The 22,469-nt window shown below is 39.1% G+C and overlaps 1 protein-coding gene across 3 annotated transcripts in view; it reads left to right on the top strand.

Annotated features, from left to right (window-relative positions):
- The first annotated feature begins 359 nt into the window (after nucleotides 1-359).
- Nucleotides 360-22,469, top strand: part of wac (WW domain containing adaptor with coiled-coil) — a 32,419-nt gene continuing 10,309 nt past the window's right edge. The window contains exons 1-7 of one of the 3 annotated variants that reach the window (XM_012964589.3): nucleotides 361-742; nucleotides 910-943; nucleotides 5,160-5,352; nucleotides 14,539-14,633; nucleotides 17,395-17,510; nucleotides 17,612-17,706; nucleotides 20,239-20,547. In XM_012964589.3, coding sequence (XP_012820043.1) covers nucleotides 702-742; nucleotides 910-943; nucleotides 5,160-5,352; nucleotides 14,539-14,633; nucleotides 17,395-17,510; nucleotides 17,612-17,706; nucleotides 20,239-20,547 — 883 coding nt within the window. In that variant the 5' untranslated portion in view covers nucleotides 361-701. 3 annotated transcript variants of the gene reach the window in all.

Genomic DNA, 22,469 nt, shown 5'->3' with positions numbered 1-22,469 from the left:
CCCTTGTGTCCTCTGGCAGAAACTTCAGGTGTATAAAACATAATACTCAAGTTCTCAGGTATGTTTTGCACACACGTATTGTATTCAGCAAACAAGCTGGGGGGGGGGGGTTATTGTTGGAAAATAACGCCTGCGTGGCAGAATGTAAATCAGATATCTCCAGCTTGGTTTGCACGGTACACGAAAACCTGAGAAGGCGATTTGTCGCGTTATTTAATTGTACGAAACAATTAAAGCTTTTAGAAAAGAGAAAGCGATGACGAAGCTATCTGTGGGAGGCGAGGGCGGAGCTAGGAGAGGTGGGGGGCGGAGCTAGGTGAGGCTGGGCTGAGGCTGCGCGGAAAGACGCAGGAAAGGCTGCGCTGCGCATGCGCGGGCGGATGAGTTGGTTGGGATCGCGTCGCTGCGCGTTCCCGGAGAATCCGCGCTCCCGTTGCTTGCGTCGTGCCGTCTGTGTCTGTGTGTGCGGGGGGGAGATGGATCCCGGGCGCTCGCCCCATTAAACACATCGAACCCCCTCTATAAAGTCTCCAAATCTTCTCCTGAGGGTTTGAGAAAAGAGCCGGCCACTTCCCGGACCCCGCTGTACGTCTCCGAGCCCCGCCGCCTCCCGGTGGTCGGGTTTATTATTATTCTCCTCCTCCTCCTCACTAGCCCTCTTCCTCTCTGTCGCCTCCACACCCCACTCACACACGGCATTGATGGTAATGTATGCAAGGAAACAAGCGAGACTCAGTGATGGGTAATAATGCACCGCTTTCTCCTTCTCCCTCTTTCCTCCCCTCTGGCGGAGCCGCCATTTTTGTTGCGAACCCCCCGAGATGTGGGGGCGGGAGGGAGCCGTGCCCCCTCTCTCTTTATCCGCCTCAGCGGCTCTAACGGGCCTTTCTCTCTTCTTGTCTTTTGCAGCTGTCACGACCGAAGGGACTCCCAACCCTACCAGGTATCGCCTAGCGAGCGGCGCCGCTACTCTAGCTCAGGCTTCGGCCTGTACACTAGGCCCCGGATCGGAGGTTTGGCTCTAGCACTGCAGCAAGAGGGGTAGTAGCCTGTGTGCAAGCAACTTGGCCGCATTCTCTCCTTCTGCCCCAGGCTAACCTGTAGCCTCCCAGCTGCACCTACATGCATCTCTCTGGGCTAAGGGACTTCAGCAGCTGGAAATCAGAGGGCTACTTTGCCTTTAAATTAACTTTCCCTAACATAGACCTTATTATGAGACCATTTTCAGTTGGCTTTCATTATTTTTTTTCTTATTATTGCTTTTTGAAATATTTAGCTCTTTAGTTCAGCATTTCTCTAGTTTGGAATTTCAGCCCCTTATCTGGTTGCTAGGTTTTTATTTACATTAGAGAGCGGGGCAGTGCTTTGGATGACAGGCCAGAGCATGGCTAGAAGCGTGTCAGAATAGAAAGATAAGTAATAATACAATTGTATCTTGACAGGCCACCAATAGATTTTAGGTTGTATGGGACTGGGATCCCCCCCCCCATGTTGCCAGAAAGCATTTTGAATTGGAAGCTAGAGGGAGGCAGATCATTAAAGGAACAGTAACACCAAAAAATGAAAGTGTATAAAAGTAACTAAAATATAATGTGCTGCTGCCCTGCACTGGTAAAAGTTGTGTGTTTACTTCAGAAAGTCTACTATAATTTATATAAATAAGCTGCTGTGTAGCCATGGGGGCAGCCATTCAAAGGGGAAAAGGCACAGGCACATAGCAGATAACAGATAAAACACTATTGTATTCTACAGAACTTATCTGTTATCTGCTATGTAACCTGTGCCTTTTCTCCTTTTTTCCAGCTTGAATGGCTGCCCCCGTGGCTACACAGCAGCTTATTATATAAATTATAGTAGTGTTACTGTAGCAAACACACCAGTTTTACCAGTGCAGGGCAACTGGTGCATTATATATTTATTACTTTAAAGCTCTTTCATTTTTTAGTGTTACTGTTCCTTTAAACTTAAAAAAGACCAATTAAAAATTTGTGAAGTACAGGCAATTCTGTAACACAGTAAATTTAAAGGCAAACTACCCTTTTCATTTAGGGATTTTGTTCAGGGCCAAATGTAGATTATGGCAGAGAGGGTTTGCCAAGGGTCTGTATGAGGCAAAGTATATATAGTGTATACTGTTCAACCCCAAGATAATATTGTTGCTTGAGCTGTTAATGCAGTTTATAACATTTTATATTTAATACTAGGAGTTGTTTTCCAAAACAATGCTACCAGATAAGTTTGGTATCTCCAGTGTATATTTTTCACATGGTTAGCTGCAATAGTGCAGCACTTGGTTAACCCAGCCAAAACAAACCAACACAGACTCTAAAACTAATCTTAAAATCTAGGGAGATTCCTTAATACTAATCATTATGACTAGACAGGGAAGGTGGTAGAAAGGGGAAAGCAAATACTTGCCTGTTTATTAATAATCTGTTCTGAGTTTTTGGCATGGTTGCCGTGCCAGGGAAACTGGTGAGTATTTATACCAGCTGGGAAACCACAGTTCAAAACTCCCTGTTTATATTTGGGTACAGATTGCTAGTTCTTTCATTGCCTTGTATACAAATGTTCGGTACAGGATGTTTCTCATCAACAACTTTAACAAGTTTAACAAACAGGATTATTTGGGCTAGTGCTTTCAAGTGATTGTTTTGGTTTTTAAAAGCTAGTGGAGAATAAGGTGCAGTATTGGTGATGTAAACTGTTTTGCATCGGAATTGATTCCAGAGCTAGTAATAAAGAAAAGTGGATTTTTATGGGAAAAAAATTGAAATTTTTATGGAATCAGATCATTTTAGTGGTCCCTTCCACTACTTTACCTTCTCTTGTGTCAAGAAAAAACAAACTAGAATTTATATTTTAGTTCAGTGGCTGATAACATTGCCATGCACACTGAGCTCATTTATTTGGCTCTTCCACCTAACTTAAAGCAGTATTTGTTTCTTCCTTTCTATTCTGATTCTTTAAGGAATGTGACAGAAATCTATTTTCTTCCAGAGTCAAGAGTGCTGTGTGTAGAGACAGATACTGCTTTCAATATTAATCGCATTTACAAATAATTAAAAAAAAAAAAAAACAATGAAATTGTGTAATCTATTTATATTAAAAAGTCTCTTAGAATGACAGTTTGGGAAAAGAAAATGGAACAAACTAAAAAATAAAGGTTTCTCAGTGTACTGGACCAGTTTGCTAAAATGAGAGTTAGCAGAGGGGCTTATTGCAAAAATTTTGGTTTCACAGAAATAGTATTATAATGCCATAGAAATAAATCGTAATTATTAGTCTAACTTTTCGAATTGGACCATAGGGGCATTATGCTGCAGCATTTAAAAGCACTTGCAGTACAGTTGCATTGTGCACACAAAATTAACACTGCTGATATGCACAAATTTTAAATGTTACACTCTAAATATTTATTCATTTATTAACATTGTTCCTATAGCTCTTCATATACTTTACAGTTAGAATGTACAGGGAGCAAAGCTGGAGAGAATAAAAAAATATTGAGAGGATTTCTTATGTGATCTTTCCAGTTAGTCTCTCTATAACACTGTAGGTCTTTTAGTATAAAACTCATTTGTTGCGTGCTCCGTAATTATTCCCCTGATAATCAAATACATTATATTTTTGCAGAATGATTTCATTAGTGAAACAAAATTATTAATATTTTTCCACTTAATATATTATATTCTCTGATGGCAGACCCCTCATCATTTCATGTTTTAGTTTGTTGCAACCTCCTTTGTATGGTTTTGTGTACAAGGTTTCTCAATGGTTCAGCTTTGAGTTAACCTTGGTATGTTATTGAATAGCCAGTTCTTAGCAACTTTTCATTTTGTCATTTTTGAATTTTCTTCCTCTTTCCAGTTTTCAAAAGGTGGTTACTGACCTCAACAGCTAAAGAAACATTGCTCTGTGAGGCTGAAATTTTGTCGTTACTTTTTATTATCTTTCTATTCAGACCCACTCCTATTAATATCCCAGTTTCACATTTTAACCACTGCCTTTTTGCTAAGGTAATTTAAGTCTAATTAAAAAAAGAATAAATAGTAAAAATTATAAATTTGAAAATTGTTTCAAAATAGCACTCTCTATAACATACTAAAAGTTAATTTAGAGGTGAACAACCCCTTTAAAAAGAATATGTACAGTTAATTATAAAACAGTCTATCCAGTTTTGCTCTTAGAATTCACAATGAAGAAGATGCTAAATGTGCAGCAGACAATGAGGTTACTTATCCAGAATTTCTGTTTTCAGCTGGTGGAGTGTTCTGGAGAAGGTGCCACACTCCAAAACACATTTGAGGACATTTGTGCTTTATTGACAGTGTATTCTGCAGTGTTTCCTATCTGCTGCACTCTGAAAGTAATATTTAGGAGTTGTCACTTATAACTCACATTTTTAAAGAGGTTGTCCACCTTTGAGTTAACTTCTAGTATGATGTAGAAATTAATATTCTGAGACAGCTTGGAATTGGTCTTCATTTATTATTTGTAGTTTTTTACTTATTTCTGTTTTTGTTCGGCAGCTCTCCAGCTTAAAGTTTTAGCAGTTTTTTTTGTTGTTAGGATCCAAATTACTTTAGCAACCAGGATGTGGTTTGAATTAAAGACTGATCAATAGGAGAGGACCTGAACATAAAAATAAATAATATAAAGTAACAGCCTGTAGCTTCACAGAGCAGTAGTTTTTTGGCTCGGGGATCAGTGACCCCAATTTGAAAGCTTCAAAGAGATAGAAGAAGGCAAATAATTCAAAAACTATGAAAAAACAATAATGAAGGCTAGAATTGGCCTTTCTTTAACCTACTTAAAGTTAACTTAAAGGTGAATCGACCCTTTAAGGTTTACTTTTGTTGTGCGGCAGAAGTGATAGTAAATGCAACTAGCAAAATTAGTGTTTATAATAAATTCAGTTGTAGGAATCGTGACTGCTTATTATACTTGCTTGGCTTACACCATGGGACTACAAATAGAGTTAAATGCTTTGGTGTGTAGCAAGCAGCCATTTTTCACACATGGTTTATTGTAGCCTTAAATGAATCACATGTAGACCTCTTTCTAAATTTTCTCACCTGTTAGATTAAAACATCCATATTGGATGTGTCGATATAATGTCCTATAGTTCTACTTCTAAGAACTCATCATTTTTCCAGACTCTTAAGTATTCATCCAAGAGTCATCCCAGCAGCAGTGATCACCGTCATGACAAGATGCGAGACTCCACAGATCCTTCTCCACCAAACAAAATGCGAAGATCAAACAGTCCTGAAAATAAGTATATTGACAGTGCAGGACATGGTAAAGCCAAAAGCATGCACCTTCACAGAGTCCGTGAGAGGGATGGAGGTGAGTTAAGCAGCATTCAGCTAACTAGTTCATGAATTTTGATGTTAAAGCAGTGTGTGTTTCCTTTTTAAGTAAATTAGCAGTACTCTTTATTCCTTAAGGGCAAAGTCACACATTGCATCGTCCACCTGCTTTTGTGGGCAGGTTGAGAGAAGTGGTTCTGTTCTCATCCACAGTGTCAGCCTGAGTACAGCTACACAGAGCAGGGAGGTACATAATGTGTGACTGTCCTAAAGGCAGTTTTTTCAAAGGGTATTTCTTGGTAAAGCAAAGCAAGCCTTCTGCAGTTTTTCATTATAAACCAGATATGTGTCTGTGCAGTGTTTTAGCCAATTTTAAAAACCATCCTTGTGATCTTGCTGGTTCCCGCTTTGCATCCTCGTTTTCACTCTGGACCTCACAACTCATCAGTTTATTTGCAGCAGTATAATGCTAGACACCATTATCAAAGGCTCACAAGAACCGAGTTTGAAATACTGTAGAGGTGTAAATTATGTTTATTTTTTCAGGTTGTTATGACATTGGTCTCTTTGGCCAAAGAGGGCCCAAGAGTTTGGCCATAAACACGATAATGCAGTAAACGGTCATACATGACTTATCACTCCAGCTTTGTTGGAGGCAAATTATATAATGAAGAGCAACTGGAATTGTCCCTAAGGTCTGCGGGGAAAGAGGATTGTTTCTCCATCTTGTTCATATCTATCTTTTGGAGGGTAGTCACCAGTATTTTAATCTCCTCTCTGACTTTATTAGAACAAGTTTTCTGGTGGAAAGTCCTGAAGACTCTTGTCTGCATGTGACTTTAGCCTTAATAAGATTTAGGGATGTAAATAGCAGTCATTGAAGGTAAAATGAGAGCTTACAACTGAGCTGAATTTGTTTTGACCAGAATTTCTGTGCCTGAATAGCTCCCTGCTGAAACAAATCACACTTCACAGCAGTGTAACAACACACTTTTTAAGCCAGAGTTGTATGCCATGGCTTCAAATATTTGTGCTGACAGCAGCCACATGACATCTGTTCTAATCCCTGGACTGTTAGGCCAGTTGGACACTGGGTATCTGTCCACCTCTGTGCTCAGGTTGAAAACAGAAGTCAGAACACTTATCTTTCTGGCGCTGCTTTTTTCTTAAATATATATGGGAAAAATTGCTTCTAAAGCCAGACATAGCAGTGAATGGCAAATCTAAACCTCATTTTTTCTGAACAGTGTGCTGTCCTAATAAGGTCTGCCATAGATGCTACAATGTTTCTTTACCGAAAGCAGTGACAAACATGTGGTTTGATCACAGTGTTCCAGTTGAGCACAACCTCTGTCAGTAGTAGGTCCTGTTTGTGCTAAACCCAAGGAAAAGTTGTCTGCTAAAACATGTAAAAAAAATTTTATGGTCATTTTTGTGTGTTAAATGTAATAATGGATTTATGTTTGAAAATGTATCATCTTCCCACTGCAGTTTATACAGCTGTTTTGTGCTTTTGGTAAGGTCCTTCATGTGGTATACTGCTGCCATATCCAGCCACTATCTACAGGCAATATAAAAAATAAAATCATAAATGATCATAATGACCCTTTCTTTTCGCCCAATTGTGGTATGCCATGGGTCACCCTGTGCCCCCAGTGAGCACTTGATAAAATGAGCTAGCATGTTTAAGTGGTAATTAATTTTTTTTTTTATACTTATTTATTCACTGTAATAAGGCAGTCTGTTAGAATGCCTTTAAAAACAAACATGCCCCTAACAGGCACATTTTAAGATTAGGAGCTGGCAGTGTAATTTAGCTACTTGTTATAGTGATATGCTGAAATTGCATTGATGGATTTTAACCTGCTCCTTCTGCTTTATTTGCCCTAAAGTTTCATATTTAATTTTTTTTGCTGTGTCCATACTGAAGTTTCGCTCTGCCTATGTTACGTTCTGCTTTAAAAGGGATTATATAGTCCCCTTTTCTACATGAGTTCAATGAATAGGGCTTGTACTGAACATGCTTTTTGTCTGTTTTAAACATGAAATATATATTTTATCTTATTGCACTTAATAGGGCAAAATCTAAAATTGAAAGTAAAATCACATTGTATTGGTTTGACTGAGCACAATCAAAACAAATAAGCAAAACCATGTATGTTTTCTAATAATAATTTTAAAAGAACAGTAAAACCAACAAAGTGTATCAAAGTAATTAAAATAGAATGTACTGTTCCTCTGCACTTCTAATGGTGGCCATACACATTGCAATTATCTTTCCATATGTTAGTGAAGATCCTACCCTTCACTAACATTCAGCAGAAACAAAAGAATTCAACCCCTATTTGATGATTCAGCAATAAATGTTTGCCCATTTCCATCCTACCCAATCGATGAGATGACTTATATTGGCTGCCTCGTCTGCGGCCATACATGCACCGAAGTTTTGTACAATAATATCTGTATGTATGACCTTAAGTTGTGTGTTTGTCTTAGAATCACTACAGTGGTTGAAACAAAGCTGTTGTGTAGCCATGTGGGCTACTGTTCCAAATGAAATAAGGCTAAATGGCACAAGTTACATATCATTTAACTGAAAAGCCCTGTAAAACGCCATTGTATTCTACATAGTTTCATTTAGCTGCTATGCACCCTGTGCATTTTATCCTTTTTTCCAGCTGGAATTGGTGCCCCCATTGCTACACGGCAGCTTATTTACTGAGGTCTTTCTAAAAACGCTTTCAATTTTTGGTTGCTATTTACTTGCAGCAACAAGCCCTATTTATTTACTTAGAAATTCTTTTCCATGTCTCTAGAGCAGTGATCCCCAACCAGTGGCTCAGGGGCAACATGTTACTCACCAACCCCTTGGATGTTGCTCCCTGTGGCCTCTAAACAGGTGCTTATTTATGAATTTCTGGTTAGGAGGCAAGTTTTGGTTGCATAAAAAACAAGTATAAAGCCAAACAGAGCAGTCCACATAGGGGCTATTAAGTAGCCAATTAAAGCTCTTATCTTTACCTCCAGGAACCTTATTCATGCTTGTGTTGCTCCCCAACACTTTCTCCATTTAAAGGAGAAGGAAAGGCTAGTTAAAAGTTAATCTCAAGCTGCAGGCATACCTTCAGTTGTCTCAATAGTGCCCTTAAGTCTCCCTATATTTCACCTGTTCAGAAGATCTGAAGCCAAACAGGGAGAAAAAATGCTGAGCTGGGTAAAGAGGATTCCCATAATGCATCGCTCCTGCACAGACTATGGGACCAGGACACTGTAGGCGGCGCATTGCTTTTTTCAGTGTCTGTTTCAGAAGCAGGCGTGCTCCCCTCCCCAGAGGACACAGAATGAGAAGAGCAAGCAGAAGCACAGAGCGACCAGGCAAGCGCTGTGGGGAGCGGGGGGGGGGGGTTGAGAGTGTGGCGCTGCGGGTTGGGTGTGTTAGGTCGTGGGGGTGTGTGTTTTGGTTGCCGCAGGGGGGAGCCGGGGGAAAATCCAACATGGCGGCCACCACAGAGTGCAAAGAGAGAAAAGTTAGGAGGCACATTTTCGGAGAAGGATTATTTAAAAAAAAAAAAAGTTGGCGATCTGCTACAGGCAAGGGGGCTCTACAATATATTAAGGGCTTTAGTAGAAGCCTTTCCTTGCTCTTTAAATGTGGCTCACTGGTATAAAAGGTTGGGGATCCCTGCTCTGGAGCCTGCCCTATACTAATATGCTCAATGCTTGTATTGCCACATGTAAGTTGTTTTGCTACTTGTCAAGTTACCTGTACACCTAGTTGTATGGCTAGTCTTTGTTTCTCTATTAAGTGATACTGACACAAAAAAACAACTTTTTAAAATATGAATCTACATAAAAAGTTACCTATAGGTCATGTTGATCATTTTTTGCTGATAAGGGTTGCCTTGTAAGTAATTGTTACTTGAAGTTCCTAAACCTGACTGTTTTGCCAGCCTGACTGTCCCTTTTCAGCCTGTCAGTTACAGCTTCTAATTCCAACAGACTAGTGGTGCACAAATATGGCAGCCCCTCATAGAGGAACATGGGGATCAGATAGGGAATGTAAAAGCATTGGACAAATACTTTTATGGCAAAATTATAAATAGCATGCAAAGCCAATGTTATGACAGATGTAAAAAAGTTTCATTTCTGGTGTCAGTATCTCTTTAGTTTTAGAAGCCTTGCTGTGTTTCCACTGTCTGTAATCACACTACATTTATGCCAGGTACTTTAAAACACAACTTGCTTGGTTCGGGGGACTATATACTGTTGCATTCTGAGCTGGGGTGAGATAAGCCTGAAACAGTATATTGCTGTATCTGTGCTGGATGCACTTAAATTGTCTAGTATACCTTAACTGTAGTATGGCCAGGGGTTTGTTTTCTGTTACCTGACCCTATACTTGGTGGCATATAAATTTACAGTGTTCAGCTGCAAATATTATTTGTACTTTCTTTGATTCTACCAATCGGCTCCCAGAATGTCACTATGGCTGCACAGCAAATTTACTATGCAGCAAACCGAGCCAATCTGGCCATATTTTGTGCCAAAGGAAAATGTATCACATATATAAAACCAGATGTATACTGAAAGTGTGACAGTGCTGTTTCCAGTTAATTCAGAAAGGGATAGTGGTAGGGGTTATTAAAAAAAAAAAAAAAAAAAAAAAAATCTGGTCTGGATTAATGTGGATTGGAACCAGAGGTTAGCAGGTGGCTTCTTTTAAAGCCTAGTACTCAGCTGTACTACCCATTTGCCCTATGTGTAAAAGCAAAGCTGAGTGACCTGCTAATGCTGTAAATGTCTCTGCTGTGCAATTCAGTCTTCCTTCCAGCGTTGTGGAGTCGGAGTTGACATAAATGGCTGACTCCTAATTAAAATTGTAATGAAAAAAAAAATGCAATATGTTACAATGTCCTATTTCACAGTCATAATAAAGTACCTCTTAAGAATAAATTCCAGTATGTAGTTATTTCACTAGAGTGAAGTCCAGCTGAGCTATTAGAACTCAGCGTTTTCATTTTTTGTTTAAACTTTAGATTTAAAGGAGAAGGAAAGGCTAAGTCACTTGGGTTTGCCAAAATGTTAGGCACCCCCAGTGACTATGTGCTTACCTTGTACCCCGGGCCCCCTGCAGCGAGCGCTTCCTCTTTCGTGTTTGCTCTTGCGCAGTAGAGTGAATAGTGGAACTTTAACAAAAAAAGTCGGCTTTTCACTCTACTGCGCATGCGCCGGCCCAGGAATTTTTCCGGCAGAGCGAACACGGAAGGAGCAAGCGCTCGCTGCAGCTACCCCGGGCTGGTGCTCTTTTCTCCTAACAGGGGCATCAGCCCAGGGTACAAGGTAAGCGATTAAAGTCACTTGGGGTGCCTAACATTTTGGCACCCCCCAGTGACTTAGCCTTTCCTTCTCCTTTAAGGAATCTATGTAGTTTCTTTAATAAAATAAAGAGCCACAATGACAGGCTTAGTTATAGACTTAGAACCAAACTTCAACAGTACCCTTATTCATTTTTGCATTGACAGGCTTGGGTGGCCAATAGGGTAGTGTGTCAGCTTCCTAGCCAGTAGTTCTTTGGTTCGTTCATAAAAGCAGACACCATTTTCATATAGCTTTAAAATTGCTGAGCTTTGGCAGTGATGAAATTGCCTTGTATGTTGTGTTCTTTCAGTCAACATGGAAAATACATTAGTATATTGAAAACAGGAGTTGGAGTTGAAGGATTTATGTACTGACCTGCTCCTCCAACCTCCACAGCACTGCTTCTTTCAATGAATGTTGTACAAATAAGCTATTGGGTGTATAGAGTTGGTAATTGTTACATTTTCCCTTTTTTAAGTAGAAGTTGTTATAATCCTGCTGTGAAATCTGCTGAAGGCATGAGTTTACTGTCAGTCGGTGCCTTAAGCTAGCCATAAATGTCAAGATTTTTCTTAACTACCAATTTCAGTGCAATCTGACAACCAAAATTATTGTAAGGTTTGTGTGCACTGAACAGTCGTACATCTAGCAGTCTATCATCCGACGTTGATCAGAGAATCGAGCAGGTTTAACATTTGTTTTTAAAGTCAAAAATCATAAATCCTGTGTGCATTATTTAGACCAAATGAAATCAATTTGCAATATAAACCCATTAAAAACACTCTACTGTTAATTGGAATGCTTTTGTATTTTGCATCTTATGCCATTCTCTGAAATGAGCTCCGATCACAGACTCCTAACCAGGGAGGGAAAGACAGCCACCATTCATTCTGGTGCAGCTCCAGTTAGCTGTGTTTGAATCCTGGTTTATCTGATTTACCATCTGATTTATTTAGAACAACATCTTTTATAAGGTTTTCCTATGATAGGGCTGCATATAAAAGCTAAGTTAAGATTTTGATGTCCCCTTTAACAGTTAAATTTGTCTAGTTGTTTGTAGGACCAAGCAGGCAGCTGCTTAAGACTGCAAGTCTGCAAGACTGCAGCATAATATGTTCATATAATAATGTGGGCTGTGCCCTCCATGGTTAATGTATTTATTTTGGGTAATATATTTTAAAATTTAAAATTCTAGCAAGCTTTCTTCTTCCTGGAAGCTTCCATTTAGGTTCCTAATATAAGTAAAATGGGTGGCTAGCCCACCTAATTGTCAACCTTTTTTTTTTCTTTTTTGCATTACATTGATTATTATGAATTTATAACTGTTAGATGCGCAATGTAGCCCCAAGCTGATAGCTAGGTCTGCTGTGTAAATATTTTTATCTATCTTAATGTGCGTAGAAGCTTAGAAAACTAGTCATTCTGTAACTGTGTCCTAGCTTGGTTATAGTTGCATGTTATGACCTATTTTAAAGAATGTCAGGGCAGCTTTGGTCAGTTTTTGTGCATGATGCGGGGAGATGCGCCAATGCTCGTAGTTGGTGGAAGGAGTGGACTGGGTTGTGGCAGGGGCCATGGCCAACCCAGTCCGCTCCAAGCAATCAAGCAATGTGCACTTGATATTGACAACTAAGGCCAATTTAACCTAGCAACCTGGCAGTGGCTTAAATGAGAGCTGATATATGATGATTACGAGAGGACCTTGATAGTAAGATAACATTTTAGCTTCACTGGGTTAAATTTTTTGTGACCCCCATTTGAAAGTATAGAAAGCGGCAGAAGAGAAGAAAGAATAAACTATAAAAAAGATTAGTTGGAAAGTTGCTAAGAATAGTGCATTCTGTAGTAAACTAAAAGAAAACTTAAGGCAAAGTACCCTTTTAAGAAAGTAAGAGTTCTCCATTTTTTTTTTTTTTTTTTAAACATGCATTTCCCGAATTAAATGTAGTAACAAGTTTCAATTTTGTTATAGTCCCTGCTCTTATGGCAGGCAACTCAGAAGCCCTAATTCTTTGTGGCAGGCAACTCATTCTTAAAAGAAAAAAAATGGTGCTGCATCTCTCAAAAATGGGTAGTGCCAAAACCTCTGCTGTGAAGTCCTGTGGCAAATAAACCAAGGCAGCTTTTACTTGTGGCTAATTTTGGCAAAAAAGTGAATTTGTCCAGGAAGAAATACAGCGCAGCTTGTAGGCTGTTTAACCTAACAGCTGATTTTTCCTGCCATGCAAAAGCAGTAGCAGTAAGTTGCACTGTGCAGAATTTTGTCTCATCTACAGAACAGGAGCTTAGACATTCTTTTTAATATTGTTTACATTTGCTTTCCACCTTGTTTGGGGGAATTTATTTCTTGCCCCAAAAGAGTGCTAAAGTCCAAACGATCAGTGTTTGCCTATTCTTTCTTTCCACTTCAAGTCCAGTATCTCAATTTTAATGACATGATTTCTAAAACGTTCAAAACTTAAGATCTTCCTAAAAAGCTTTATTGTGCTGTTTTGCTTTCTGTGGCTCCATAGATAGTTGCCACCATGCAGTGGATTGAATTACTGGACGTGGGCTTAAAAGGTTACTATTGTGAAAATAAAGATGTAATGACCTGCATCTCATAGGACAAAAAATTTCTAAATATGATTGCTTATAAATTCTGTATTGTTTCTGAAATTATCAAGTAAAGCTGGCTTATATATAGCTGGATCTGGGCCAGACTTGGCCTATCGTGCTGATCTGATCATATAGGCCCATCTGCCGACGTGGCCCTTGCTCAATAGAATTTTCAAACCTGCCTGATTTTCAGCCAGATATCTGTTGGGCAGGGCCCATACAGGAGCAGGTAAACTGTTAAATAGCCCCTTAAAAATTGTACTTGCAGATGATTTGCTCCTTTAATCTAAGCTGTTAATAGTCTGCAAGAGATTAAAATGGGGATATTGGTTCCTATTCTTGACAGAGCATAATTGGTTTCTGTTTGAACATGCATATCAGAGAAACGAGTTAATGTAATATGCAAATATAAGGATATATAAGATTAAAAGCCTCCAACAAGAATAAAGTACATTTTTTGTCATTTCATGCAGTCACCAGGGATCATGGCAGTTTTGGGGGCCTTTGTCAGAAAACCACTTCTAAAGGTTACTTTTCATCAACATAGTGTCACTGTTGGGTCTTTTAAAAGGACTACCAAACCTTCCCCTGTAAATGGGATAATTTGTTGACCATAGTGTACCTGTTGGGTCTTTGAAATGGACTAACAAACCTTCCCCTGTAAATGGGGTAATTTGTTGACATTGTGTAAACAAACACTTTCATTTCCTAAGCTGCAGCCTTTGTTGGGCTTTGAGAAAAGGAGTAGCTTACTAGGCAGAATGCCTATCTTTGGGCTGGTAATTTGGGAAAGGGGGGATGATATAACTCCAACTTGCAACGCAGCAGTAAAGTGTGACTGAATTCTGTCAGAGCACAGGTCACATGACTGTGGCACCCTGGGAGATGAAGAATATGGCTAGCCCCATGTGAAATTTCAAAATTAAATTTAAAAAAACAGATTTCAATGCAGGATTCTGCTGGAGAAGCCATAGTAACTTCTGCATATTGAAAAAAACATATTTTCCCATGACCGTATTGCTTCAATTGTAATTATGATGCTCATGACTGAATAAACTTTGTGAATTCATGACAGTCTGAAAATATATTCATGATATTTGAATTCAGCTTGCCTCCTAATAGCTGGATTGTTTTGTGTGTATATATATATATGTAATGTAAAGTTTATGCTATTACACCCACAAAATGCCCATTTTGTACACTGATTTTATTGGAAATAACTATTGTAACCTATTGTAACACTTCTATGTTTTATTCCAACCTCCAGGGACCAGTTTTTCTCCACAAGAAAATTCACATAACCACAGTGCTATTCATAGTTCAAATTCACATTCTTCTACTCCAAGCAAAACTTCTGATTCTGTAAGTTCACACTAATCTACCATAGTTTAACTCATTTTAATTGGGTGCTGTGTTTTGCATAGTTCCTGTTGCTCATCAGTTGCTCTGTTCATTTTACTTACTGACACCTTTCTTGATCTTTATGAAGTTTTTAATAGTTGCAGTTGCAGTTGTTCAGATCATTTTTAGAGGTTATACTTTCAAATTAAACATGAAATCTTTTTTTTTTTTTTTTCTTAATAAACATCAATACATGTTAAAGGTTTTCATATATTGCCTGCCCTGCCACTGCTTGTCTTAAGTATTTATATGATGCCTGCCTGCTTGCTGTTATTGTGAATTCCGAGGCTAAGGGAAACAACATTTATATAATTTATATAGTGTAAGTAAAGGTTATGTTGCCTGACTATCACAATAGAAGAGAATTTAGAATCCTTTTTTTGGAGTGACAGGTCCTCTTTAAGTTTGGCTTACACAGGCTGATAAAATTTGCTTACTGGCCCTTTCATGGCCAACCGCTATGTGGCCAAAAACTGGACAGATAGTGAGTGGGGAAATGTTATCATCTGATTGTTCGGCCCCGATTGGATCAGCCTGATAACTCAGGAAATAGCAGTTCTTGACCTGGATTCTGTGCCTATACAGCTGAACTAAAGGTGGCCATACACGAGCAGATCCGCTCGCTTGGCGATGTCGCCAAGCGAGCGGATCTTCCCCCGATATCCCCACCTACGGGTGGGCGATATCGGGGACCATTTAGGTAAAAAAAATAATAATCCGATCGTTTGGCCCTGGGGCCAGACGATCGGATTATGTGGGCGGCAATGGGGCAGTCGGATCGGGGACCGCATCAACGAGCCGATGCGGTCCCCGATCCGACCAGATTTTCTAACCTGGGCGATCGAGATCTGGCCAATTTCAGGCCAGATATCGGTCGGCCAGGCCGCTCTGCTCTCCCCATACACGGGCCGATTAGCTGCCGAATCGGTCCAAGGGACCGATATCGGCAGCTATAGTCGGCCCGTGTATGGCCACCTTTAGTTTTACAAATCAAACACCTGTGGGTATGTACAGGTTCAGATGCCAAGGCCGTTTAAGCAATACTGTACAGACCAGATATGAATTTTGAAATGCTTACATATTAAGCAATGGATTTTGTATTGCATTTCTGAGATACAACCTCATATTACAAGAATTATCATATAGTTGGTAAAGTTTGTCACGTGGTTTGCTGATTATCCTGATGAGATATAATTAATCCATGTCAGACTGGCCATACACGCACCGATAATATCGTACAAAAGCTCGTTTTGTACGATATTCGGTGCGTGTATGGCAAGTTGGTGAGTCGACCGATATCGCAGGATGCTGAGAAGGCTCCTGAGCAAAATCTGTCTTCAGGGCTGAATCGGCAGAAGGAGGTAGAAATCCTATTGTTTCTACCTCCTTATTTGCGGTTTCAGTCCTGAACGGTTAGTGGCAGATTGTACAATCTTTTGTGCAACCGATGATCGCACGAAAGATCTAAAATCGCCACGTGTGTGGCCACCTTAACCAACATGGTGGCTCTACACACATTGGGTTAAACAGATAAATCAGGGTTTTTTTTAGTGGCATTTTACAATCTTTTTCATTTTTTTTTGGCCAACTTAAAGCATTTTCGCTCCCTACTGAGCATGCTTCCTGAGCTTTACTAAATTCAACTGCTGTAACAGATAAATTAGTTACTGGCACTCCTCTGATGCTAATAATAAATGCATTAGTTGGATAGAGATTTGCCAACCTGGTTTACTGAGCTGCTACTGGGAAACAAAGAAGAGATAAAAAAAAAAAAGATTCAAATTCAGAGAAAGGTACAAAATAAAATTGAATGCTACTGCAAAAATCTCCAATTGTGCATAACAGTGGTAAAGGATGCTTAATGTATCTAATCAAACTTAATGTTTGCACATACAAGGGAGAGCTAAATACCAAATCCAATATGTCTCTGGGGTGCCCCTCCAAGAAAGAGAAGCAAAAGAGATAAAAACAAAAAGATTATGGTGTGGTATTTTCCACTGCAAATAACACACCAATTGCATAAAGTACTCACGTAAAAATCTGTGGCGTTTGTTAATATTACACACAAAAGTGACTGCACCACATCCACTACAAATGCTACTGTGGCTATTAGAGATGTAGCGAACTGTTCGCCGGCGAACTTTTGGCGATGTTCGCCATTTTGGGTTCGCCGCGTTTTTTTTGCGCCGCGTTTTTTTGCCTCGGTTTTTTCCGCCGCGGTTTTTCGCCTTTGCGTATACATAGGAATAGCTTGCGTTTTTTTTTTGCGTTATTTTTTGGCTTTTTTTTTGCGTTTTTTTCAGATAAATTTTTGCTTGATCCCCCTCCTGCATGCCACTGTCCAGGTCGTGGCACCCTTTAAACAACTTTAAAATCAGTTTTCTGGCCAGAAATGGCTTTTCTAGGTTTTAAAGTTCGCCTTCCCATTGAAGTCTATGGGGTTCGCAAAGTTCGCGAATATTCGCGAGTTTTGCCGAAAGTCCGCGAACGGGTCCGCGAACATTTTTGGCGATGTTCGGTACATCCCTAGTGGCTATATCTACTCAAATATGGTAGGATAGAAACTCCAAATTGATCTATCACACTCCAGAGACTTTTATTGGGTTTGGTATTAAAAGTGGGTTAGACTTCTTCTGGACGCTTGATTTGGAACTTTGATTACTTTAAAGTAAAGCTAAATGCAATGATGCACTCTTCATGATTTTTTTTTTTTTTTATTAAGGCGTATGATCCTGCAGATGACTGGTCTGAGCATATTAGTTCTTCTGGGAAAAAATATTATTATAACTGCAGAACTGAAGTTTCCCAGTGGGAAAAACCTAAAGAGTGGCTTGAAAGGTAAGAAGCATTTCCTGTATGAGCTTTAATAGTTATTTTTTTTTATTCTTATTTTTCTACCTCAGTTTACTTAAATTGATTGAATTTCATATGTTTTGCAGAGAGCAAAGACAAAAAGAGACGAGCAAAGTGGCAGTTAACAGTTTCCCCAAGGATAGAGATTACAGAAGAGAAGCAATGCAAGCTGCTGCAGCTGGTCAGTATGTTTACTATCAGTCAGGTTCAAAATGCTTTTGTGATGTATCAACGCTCGATTGTTTTGAATTTATTCGGGCTTCTCTTATGCTTGTGTTAGGAATTAATCTGTTATAATTATTTCAACATTTGACTTTTTCTCTAAATCTGTTTACATTATTCTTATTGTGAGGTGTGTTTTTCCACAACAAATGTAAAATGCAGAGGACACTTTAAAGTAAAGGGAGCACCTTTTGTGACATACAGTTTGATTAGAGAACAGTAATAAGGTATTGTGCAGATAGTCTAATTAGTTGGTTTATTGAGCTTCTTCGTACAGTCCCTAGCTTTTGGGGTCATTTGTAGAGGCAATCTACTTCTCAGTGCTGTTGACCACAGTGGCAATATTTTTCCAAACCAAAGTAACTGGTCTATTTTATCCCTAAACCATTAGTGACCAAAGTGATTATTATCCATTAGACAGGGATAGGATAGAAAAGTTTATAAGATGATGATGACTTAGGCAGATAATAACAAGTGGTGACATAGATCAGGCAAATTCCAGCTTTCAGATATATTTTATTAATCTGCTTTACTTACCATTCTATTTAGGCTTCTCACTTATTAAAATCTTCAATTCTGTCACTATACCCTCTCTTGTTGCTAGCTGAGACCCTACCAACCAGATAAAAAAACACTAAATTAAAAAAAGACAAAGGGAAGATCAATTGCACATTCTCAGAATGACTTATGTTTTGGTTGAACTAACTTTTCAATTCCTCATAGTAGCAAAGCTCACATGAAGGAGTAAATTTTGAATATTTATACCTCATGACTACTTTATTAATGGTACCCGGCAACCAAAACCCAGTTAATAGAAAACTTTTTGGAAACTCAATCTCAGCTTCACTTGCAAGGAGAGAGACTCGATTCCCCTTCCCTTGAGCTTCTTGTGTATAGTTTGAAAAGCTGATATTGCCCACTATTTTATATCAAGTGTATGCACTATAGCATATTAAGATTATTTATGTGGATGAAATTATTAGAATCAGCATAATTCCTGTGGTAGGGTGTTTGTTCTTAATTCCATGGAAGAGTTTATAAATCTGGTTGCCTATTCTGCCTTGAATGTGGAATCCATTGTTTTTTGTCAGTGTGTTCTTGTTTTGTCTGGTTTTGAGGTTATCAGAGCAAAAGTAAATGGTAATTTCAGAGTACAGGATCTGTTATCCAGGAAGCTTTAAGCTGGCCATACACGTGGCGATCTGACTGTTTTGTGCATCGTCAGATCTGCCACACACCATTCAGGGCTGAATCGGCAGGTAAGGAGGTAGAAACAATAGGATTTCTACCTCCTTCTGCCGATTCAGCGCTGAAGGGAGATTTTGGTCAGGCGCCTTCTATGGCGCCCCGATCAAAATTTTCAAACTGGTCCGATCGGCGAGTCGGCCGATATCGGCAGCCTCCTGCGATATTGGTCGACTCGCCGACATACCATACACGCACCGAATATCGTACGAAACGAGGTTTCGTACGATATTATCGGTGCGTGTATGGCCACCTTTAGACCTGGGGTTTTCCAGATAAAGGAGTCTTTTTCAAAATTTAGATTTCAGTACTTTAAGGGGCAGATTTATTAAATGGTAAACTCTATGGGATTTGCAAAGACATATTTATGAAATGGTGAACTCTAACTTTTACCCACTGATATACACCTCTGAAAATCCCATTGAAATGAATAGAGAGTGGGGGAATTTAACTGTGGAATGCTTTAATTTTACACAAATCTACTTAAGAAATAAGTTAAACATAAACGTTTAAATAAACTCCAATAGGATTGTTTTGCCTCTAATAAGGATTCATTATATCTCAGTTGGTATCAAATACTAGGTACTGTTTTATTAGAAAAAAAATGGAGATGGTCTTCTTGTAATTAGGAGCTTTCTGGATAACTGGTTTGCATATAAGGGATTCCCTACCTGTATATCTTTAAAAAGAGACCATTTCCCAGGCTCATAACAAACATGAAAAGTTATTTATTTGTAAAACCTTTATTATTTTTAGACTATTATGCATATATTATGCATATAAAATTGCTAGGGTGCTTTTTCAGCTTTTTTAGCCTCACTGCTCTCAATTTTTCCCCATTCTATTTCTAATTAATGTAAATATTTTGTCTGCATATTGCTTTTATGCCTGACCAATGTTGCTATTTAGGATTGCTTGACTTTTCACAGTATCTATATGTAACTTCAACAATAAGTAACTGAGAGGTTATTAATACTGTACTAAGCATGTAGTTCTTCATCTTGGCATTTTAGCTGCTACCAACAAATACATAGATCCACTTTAAATACAAGAAGAGAATAAGTAATCTATCTGGTTCCCTCTAAAAAAAAAAAAATGCAAGGTTGCTTATTTATTATAAAAATCCATTGCTACCTGGCACATCTATTCCTGAATTCTACCATATAGGAGATTAGTGTTATTAAACATGATCACGCAGTTTATTTGTGCCTTTTTTTTTTTTTTTTTAAACTTCCCAACAAACCAGTGGAGGAGAAACATTCCAGTGATACCAGCACGATGCTCCCACAGAATATCTTGTCCCAAACAAGCCGGCACAATGACAGAGACTACAGACTGCCAAGAACAGACTCTCACAGTAGTGCTGCCCCAGTGCAACAGCCAGTTAAAGCAGCGGTTCACCCAGCTGCTGCCCCAAGCACGGTTCCTTCTAGCCCTTTTACAGTACAGCCTGATCATCCTCCTCCAAAGAAATCTTATGATGCAAATGGAGCTGCTTTATCCAAACTGCCTACACCCACATCTTCCATACCAGTGCCGAAATCTGAAAGGAAAGGTAGGTTTTATAAACATCCCTACAGCTCAGTTAGGGGTTGCAAGCACAGCAGTTAAGTGTAATAATATGCAAACAGCTTTTTGGCATAATATACATTGATTTGTGGAGCTCAGGACTTAAGGTATGGGGAGCAGTTGCAAAACCGATGTAATGGTTTTACTTTTCAGCTTCTCTCCTATTCATTTTCCAGACCTTCATTCAAACCACTGCCTGATTGGTAGGGTAAACCAAGTCCCTAGCAACCAGATAGTTGCTGAAATTCCTAACTGGAGAGCTGCTGATTGTAAAAGCTAATTAAAAAAAAAAAAAAAAAAATTAAAGCAAAGTTGCTAATTGTCTAAGGATATTACTGTTTGCATCATACTAAAAATGAAAAGGCGAACTACTTTTAAAGGTGTGGCTCACCTTTAGTTAAACTGTTAGTATGTTACAGAATGGCCTATTCTTACTATTCTTAGCAGCTGTGCAATTGGTCTTCATTTTTTTTTTCTTTTAATGCTAATTAACCCCACTAGCCACTGCTCTGTGAGCCTTCTTTTTATTACTTATCTTTCTATTTAGACCCTCCTCTATTCATATTCCTATCTCTCTTCCAAACCACTGTCTGATTTCTAAGATAATGTGGACCCTAGCAACCAGATAGCTGCTAAAATTCCAAACTGGAGAACTGCTGAACAAAAAGTTAAATAATTGAAAAATTGCAAATAAAAAAGACTGCAGATTCTCAGAATAGAGCTCTCTACATCATATGAAAAGTTAATTAAACAATCCTTTAAAATGTCCTTTGTGTTGTGCATTTTTACAGGTTACATTGGGTCACATGATGCTTGTAGAGTGCTCGTCTGTTTTTGTTGGCATCATTTGTAATGACTGGGCCCCATGTGATGCAAACTGCATTATTGAGGGGAATTAATGGTTCGGTCAATAATTATTCATTGCGATAATTGAGTTGTTGAAATTGAGTTGAAAGTTTCTGGTAGTTTTATTTCTTTTTTTAGGTTTTGTGTAGTTTTTTAGTTATATGGGTATGGAATCCGTTATCCGGTAACCCGATATCCTGAATGCTCTGAATTACGGAAAGCCTGTCTCCCATAGACCCAATTTTAATCAAATAGTTCAGAGCACAGTTACAAAGGTATATATGAAAGGCACAGTGGATGATTAATTAAGCACATAAAGGCAGCACAAATAACCAGGTGTGGCAGTAACCAACTAACCATTTATTGTGATCTGCCACTTTAAAGAATCGTTACTTTAATGTCCATGTGTCCATACCAAATTGGCATGTGTAATTTAGGGGCCCTATGCGCAAACTTCTTGTCTCCGAGACTGAACTTCTCAGGGAACCATAAAAATGTTTTAATTGAAAGCTAAAATTAAAAAAAATCTCCAAAAAAATAATCAAAATTGCAGTGGTTCTAAACAGTGAAGGGGCTTAAGGTGGCCATACACGCACCGATAATATCGTACGAAACCTCGTTTCGTACGATATTCGGTGCGCGTATGCTACGTCGGCGAGTCGACCAATATCGCAGGAAGCTGCTGAAATCGGCCGACTCGCCAATCGGACCAGTTGGAAAATTTTGATCGGGCGCCATAGAAGGCGCCTGATCAAAATCTCCCTTCAGAGCTGAATCGGCAGAAGGAGGTAGAAATCCTATTGTTTCTACCTCCTTACCTGCCGATTCAGCCCTGAATGGTGTGTGGCACATCTGACGATGTCGGTCGCACGAAACATCGTCAGATCGCCACGTGTATGGCCAGCTTTAGACTGAAGGCCAATTAAAGGAACCGTAACACCAAAAAAATTTTATCGTGTGAACACTACAGGGGCTTACAGCCTGAATCTTTAGATGTGAACAGTGCAGGGTGCAGTTAACCTCAGTACTGATACCATTTAAAGCTTACACACAGCTTTGTTT

The sequence above is a fragment of the Xenopus tropicalis genome, chromosome 6 (assembly GCF_000004195.4).
Source record: "Xenopus tropicalis strain Nigerian chromosome 6, UCB_Xtro_10.0, whole genome shotgun sequence".
NCBI classification, from domain to species: domain Eukaryota; kingdom Metazoa; phylum Chordata; class Amphibia; order Anura; family Pipidae; genus Xenopus; species Xenopus tropicalis.
This window is presented reverse-complemented; position numbering and strand designations above follow the sequence as displayed.